Source organism: Bidens hawaiensis, unplaced genomic scaffold (genome assembly GCF_021521415.1).
Source record: "Bidens hawaiensis isolate Kalapana, Puna unplaced genomic scaffold, B.hawaiensis_p1.1 tig00020455_1, whole genome shotgun sequence".
Classification (NCBI taxonomy): domain Eukaryota; kingdom Viridiplantae; phylum Streptophyta; class Magnoliopsida; order Asterales; family Asteraceae; genus Bidens; species Bidens hawaiensis.
This window is the reverse complement of record NW_027493126.1, coordinates 50,408-56,731: the sequence shown is the minus strand read 5'-3', so window position 1 is coordinate 56,731 and position 6,324 is coordinate 50,408. Positions and strand designations below refer to the sequence as shown.

At 34.7% G+C, this 6,324-nt stretch overlaps 1 protein-coding gene across 1 annotated transcript; it reads right to left on the bottom strand.

The window, feature by feature from the left end:
* Window positions 1-523: 523 nt before the first annotated feature.
* Window positions 524-4,243, bottom strand: LOC143560840 (uncharacterized). Its single transcript, XM_077049048.1, has 4 exons — window positions 4,049-4,243; window positions 3,025-3,221; window positions 1,882-2,111; window positions 524-1,008 (listed from the first exon to the last, which is right to left on the bottom strand). Exons 1-4 carry the CDS (start codon window positions 4,138-4,140, stop codon window positions 730-732), a joined length of 798 nt encoding a protein of 265 aa, XP_076905163.1. The 5' UTR covers window positions 4,141-4,243; the 3' UTR covers window positions 524-729.
* Window positions 4,244-6,324: the final 2,081 nt, after the last annotated feature.

Genomic DNA, 6,324 nt, shown 5'->3' with positions numbered 1-6,324 from the left:
AAATTAGCAAATACTTGCAACATTATTTTGATGTCTACCCTTGGGTATAACTAGCTTAATAAGCTGCATAGCTTCTGTAAACATCTCTTGTTTTTGTATTTGATCATGATCAAACAGTTATGTATAAACACAACTTCCTGGTGCAAAGTTGCATAATTTAGATCTTATAACCAATACTCCCAACTAAATGCCATTGCACAAGGAGGTGATAATCGAGTTTGCAAGTTTAGCTCGAGTTCGTCATTATAAACGAGAAACGGTTATAATCGAGTTTTATGACTTCCCACGCCATTTTTCTTTTAGTTAAAAAGCATTTGGTGAAAAGTAAAAAAAATCAACAATTCGACAATTCATATCATTTTTCAAACTAGATAACCATTTTCAACACTTCACACTTATAACCACATTTTATAAGCATTAACAGTTTAAAATAGGCATTAAACAACAATTTGATAATATTTTAAAACAGTTGACTTTTGACCATTCAACGAGATTTTAATAGAGAAAATTATGGGTATTCCATTCAATTCTCATCAGCTATAACATCAATAAAATATTACATTATTACATCATTACATACGAAACATGAAATGAAACATAATTGTCTCTTTTTTAAATAAACTTCTTACAATACCACTTAACAGTTGCACTCAAACCTCTAGAGATCAGTTGATAAATCATAAAGTTGCCGAACCACGAACCCAAACATGCATAACAGAGTAACATGTTTCACATGTAAGCACGCATACGGGGCCTTACAACAGACTGTGCACCATCAACATAAATGGTGGTCCCAGTCATGTAACGCGAGTCATCACTAACCAAGTAGATAACGGTTGAAGACAGGTCAGTTTTGGGGTCTAGCCATCGGTTTAACGGGTTTGCATCTTTGACCAGTTTCTGTGCGCGTTCCTGCCCCACTGATACCGGAAACTCATCATCTATATGCAGCCCACGCGCGATTGAATTAACCCTGATTTTATGCTTACCGATCTCCAGAGCTGCTGTCTGGTTACAGAAAATAAGAACATATTAGGATCTAATTCCGTTTACGTTCGTTTATGTTTGATCGTTTACATTTTTTTGTTTATGTTTGTTTAAATATTATCAACAATTTTAGGCCTATGGCAATGTAGTTTAGTTCTATGAACTTGAAACATCACAAATTACAATTTAGTCTAGTTTTATTAATTTTTAGGTTCAACATATTAATGTTCATGTTTACTTTTAAGTAGTGTTCGTGAACCGTTCATTCATACCATTAACCAACAAACATAAAAGAACACCAACACGCTCAATTTCTTAACGAACGAACACGAACAAGAAACTTTGTTCATTTAAATGTTTGTGTCCGATCATTTGTTCAATTAAAGTTAAACGAACGAGCCGAGCACAGACACGAACACGCCCAGTTCTTGTTTGCTCGGCTCGTTTACAAGCATAAACCAAGTTTTAAAACACTAGCTCTACATTCCCACAATAAACAAAATGTATGATTATTCAATTTATTTAATTACCATTCATCTATTCACAATTTTGTTTTAATATATGCCATATTATTTTAAAAAACTGTTAAATAACAAGATGATTAAAACGCATAACGACGTCTCATATTAAACTGTTTTTTTTATTAATCTAAAATATGTATTTCTCAACAGCCTATATGATAATTCATGCATCTCATTAAACTACTTTTTTATTTTCTTCATGTAACATGCAAGACAATAAACTAGTAAAAATAATACAGCTAAGAATAGACAGGTTGAAAGGGTCAGATTCAACTTATTCAAAAGCTTAGATTGTTACTGTAATATTATATTAGTAATCATACTTAACCACAAATTAAAAAAAAATGGTCAAAAGAGATGTTGAATGACTTACCCTTACTAACTGATTAATTCCACCAAGGGTTGCACCATATGCAGCTGCACCTGGATATATCCCTCTTTCTGCACCAATAATTGAGGTCATGAATACAATGGACCCCCCTGTTTTGTTATCCCTCATCCTCTTTGCAACCGCTTTCATTAAATACCAAGGAGCCATGAAGTTGATTCTAACCGTCTTCTTGAACTCAGCTTCCGATATGTGCAACGGGTCTTGCATCTTTCCTGTTTGTATGAATTATGAAACTGATTAATAAGAACTAATTATCTGCGTGTTTTGTTTGAAATTCTGACGCAACAATAAGCTGTTTTTTGAGGGTGTTCGGATTGTTTAGCTGAATACTTATTGTGGGTGATCGTGAGATCTTGTTACTAGAAAACTCACGGGACCCTACCAATACCCTGCTAACCAATAGGATTATAAAACACAACTTGTAATAGGCTTGCTCAAAATTGGCTCGTTTGTAAATGAACTGAGCCCGAGTTGAAGTAAGCTCACCCGTTGCTCATTTCAATTAAAGGCCAAACTTTAATGTATAAAAACATTATTTTTAATTTTTATATATATAAATATGTCAAAAAAATAGAATTTTTAAATTTGTTTTTAAATAAACAAGCTGGCTCACGCATTCTACAAGCTGAGCTCAAGCTCAAAATTCCAGCAAGTTAGGATAACAAGCTGAGCCGGGCCAGATTGTTTAACTTCAAACCCGAGCTGGATCCAAACCTGGCTCGGCTCAGCTCGGCTCGTTTACAGCCCAACATTCTTACTAGTTAAAGACCGAAAACCAATTGATCCCGGATTCAAACCTGACCCCTCAGGTAGAACTCAAGTGGATCCTTAAAAAAAATTGTTTATCTGATTTACATTATATTATAATAAAAAAATAAAAAACCAGCAAGTTGCTTTAGAGATTTTTAGATCAAATCAAACATTTGCAGGTTGACCATAAAAGTGTTATCCTCAAAAACTGCTTCTTCATAAGTCAAACTGAACAGCAATTTAGAGAAATTAGTTGTTTTCATTTTCATCAAAATCACAAACATCAATGAATTAGCTCAATATACAATATGTTAGACAGATGACCGAAACCACACGAAAAATTCGATAAATATCAACTTTAGAAATCCAATTTACCTTCATAGTTGTAACAATTAACAAAAGCATCCACTTTCCCCAAAACACTCCATGTCTTCTCAACCGCCTCATCGAAAACAGCTTCGCTCTCATCTTCCATATTCAATCCGACGGTTTCAACCCAAACTCCCTTTACATCACCAGTTATCCAATCCGCAACGGCCGTAACTACCTTCAAGTCTCCAACTAATGCTACCCTGATAACAACAAATTAATCCAAAATTAATATTGTAAAGGCAAATCTGAAATAAATAATCTGCCAATGGTCCAACCATCCTGACTCTTTTTCTCTCAATGGACCTCCGTTAAAGAACACTTAACGTTGTTAAGTTATTTTCCAAATTTCAAACCGATGATTTAGGGCTTTTGATCGGAACGAGTGGACTGATATAAAACTTATCTCGAAACGGTGATCCAAACGACGAAACAGTGTTAAGATTCTGATGCTTGAATTTCCAATTAACTAAAATCAAGCCATCTGAATCACCGTTTCGAGATCAGTTTTACATCAATCGACTCATATCCTTCTTCTGATCAAAAGCCCTAAAACATCCATATGAAATTCAGCGTTAAGTGTTTTTTTCAACAGAGATTCAAACGGCTCATGATCGAAGAAAGATACGAGTCGATTGATATAAAACTTATCGCGAAACGATGATTCAAATGGCTTGATTTTTGTTAATTGGAAATTCAAGCATCCGAATATTAACACTGTTTCGTCGTTTTAATAACCGTTTCGAGATAAGTTTTACATCAGGCGACTCGTTCCGATCAAAAGCCCTAAAACATCTTCTATTTGAAATTCGGAAAAAATCTTAACGAAGTTAAGTATTTTTTAACGGAGGTCCATTGAAAAGAAAGACAAGACAGCCTAATTGACCGTTAAAATAGATTATAACAATTATTATTATTATTTATTTCCAATTCGCCTATTTCAAAGCTCTATCTAAAGGTGAAATGAAATCCATAAATCAAACATACACAAGTTTTGTTAATAATTTGAGTTATTACTACTACTAACTACCTGCAACCGCGTTTGGCTAAATGATAAGCGATGTTACGAGACACGTGGTCGCCGCTGACTGTTAACAACACGTTCTTTGCAGCAGAAGCCATTGAAGGATCGAACGATTGATGGATTGATCGGAGAGAGTAGTAATAATAATAATAATAATAATAACGGAAGCAAAAGTAAAATGAAGGATGATGGATTAGACTAGTTTTAAAGAAGGAAAGAGGTAGTAGGTTAGGTGAGGTTTATTTTGTAATATAGATAAATGATAGAATACAATAATTTTTAACGTACAAAAGTATCTATATTCACAAAATTTATCAATGTAATCACATCCCAACATTTCAGAATCATCAATACATACCCAATTACTTATCAATTTACTGAAAAAACTGATCTAGATCGTTAATTGATCATTTTTTTACTTTTCTTCACGAAACATGTTTTGAGCATATTATGATTTTCTTGAGCGTTTTTGTATTTTGGCTTTGAGCGTTTTGTTTTTGCCTTGAGCGTGATTCGTGTACGTTTTTGTACGTTAAAGATTTTAATATAAATATAAATACGATACAGTAATTTTAGCTTCAACAATTGCATTAGCAAAATCGTAGCTTCGACAATCAAATTTAAACTTTTGTGTAGCTAGTAACCTAGTATGTAAACAATGCAACATTTTAACAAGTAAATAAACTAACAAATCAACAATTTTAATCAAATAATTAAAATTAAAAAATAATAATAAAGTAAGAATAAAGTCAAATTTAGAAACCTGGTTGTCCACTGGTCCATGGAGAGTGGTTCGAGTGGCAGGGGATTGCCAGCGCGGTTGCTGTTGGGAGCCAGAATCATAGACGCAAGACGGTGGTGGTTGGAGGTTCTGAGTGGAGTTCGATTGTGTTCTGTTGTCTTTGGTGTAGACTGGATGCAAGTCATGCAACAACTAATAGTTCCTTAAAATATCCCAATACGACAATACCCCCATTAAAACATGTAAAAAAAGACAAAGAAGGGAATGAAACCCGGGACATCATACTCAATAACCTGTGTCTTACCAACTTGTTTAGTTTTCTTAGGGGGTTCAGTAGGGATGGACGGTTTTGTAACCAGTACCGATTTGTTACCATCGGTACCAAGTTTTTAGTTCTTGGTATACGGTAAAGGTATTTCCCAAGTTTTGCACAAAATACCGGTATCGGTTCGATACCGATACCATCCCGAGCTCATCCCTGATGTTCACCCCAAATTTTATATGAGGGATCATTTCAACTTTTCTATATAATGTTACATTACGGTTTCGGGGGTTCCTCCCTACAACGTAGATCCACCCTACCTCATATGCAAAACCAAACATTCGTTAATTTGATAGTTCTCATTTAACATACATAATATATTTCTTTGATATTGCGTTATAAGTGGTAAATTATAAGAATTTATTTGAGCTTGTTAATAAGTCGATGTTGTAATCTTTAAAATGTCTTATAATGCTTTATTTTGTTTAAGATGATAAATTAGAATAACAAATCCATGTTAGGATGGAGACAAAGATGTAAAACTATCCTCCTTCGATGTTTTGTCCCATTACTAACTAATGCCATTTCCTTTATTATTTTGTAGGTTGTTGGGGGATATTGACACATTAGGTCCTTTTTAGACCAACGTTATGGGGTGTCCTTTGGGGGATTTTTTGGGTGACATGGGTGCCAAACACCGCTGTGGGGCGCGGACGAAACAAGGGCGACGAGGGTGGGATTGTTCCAACGGCCGGCGTGGTGATTGAATTTAGATGGGCCCCCTCCCCTGCAACAGCTCTTTTTGACCGTTATATATATAAGTTAAGAAATGTAACGTACACTTGTATTATCTTGAATAATCTGATACTGGAGGACTCGGGTAGAGCAATATGTCAAAGCGAGTACGACGATGCGCCGGATCTGATGACAACACTAAACGAAGATGAGAGATTTGCTATTTTATTAAGAACACAAAAAAAGGAAACGAATTTCAGTCTTCGAGCGGATTTAGTTGAACATATTTTTAGAAACAAACAAGAAAACGGCGGCGGCGGCGACGACTACAAATAGTTGATTTTTTTATATATATGTTTTTAATTCTAATTTAGTTTGTATTCGATAATTATTGTATTTAATAAATTTGTTGGTTTATAAAATTAAAAAAATAAAAAAAAATTAAGGGCTTTGAAGCCCCCAGTGCCCATGTGGCACTAACGTGGCACTGGGGAGGAGCTTCAAAGCCCCTCACCATAGAGGATGGTCTTATTGTTAGATCTT

Excerpts from the sequence above, each read along its gene's own strand:
- LOC143560840 (XM_077049048.1), bottom strand. The coding sequence starts at position 4,140 with ATGGCTTCTGCTGCAAAGAACGTGTTGTTAACAGTCAGCGGCGACCAC. Across the intron at positions 2,112-3,024 it reads TAATTGTTACAACTATGAAG|GAAAGATGCAAGACCCGTTG; the intron begins GTAAATTGGATT and ends TCATACAAACAG. Across the intron at positions 1,009-1,881 it reads GAATTAATCAGTTAGTAAGG|ACAGCAGCTCTGGAGATCGG; the intron begins GTAAGTCATTCA and ends TTCTGTAACCAG.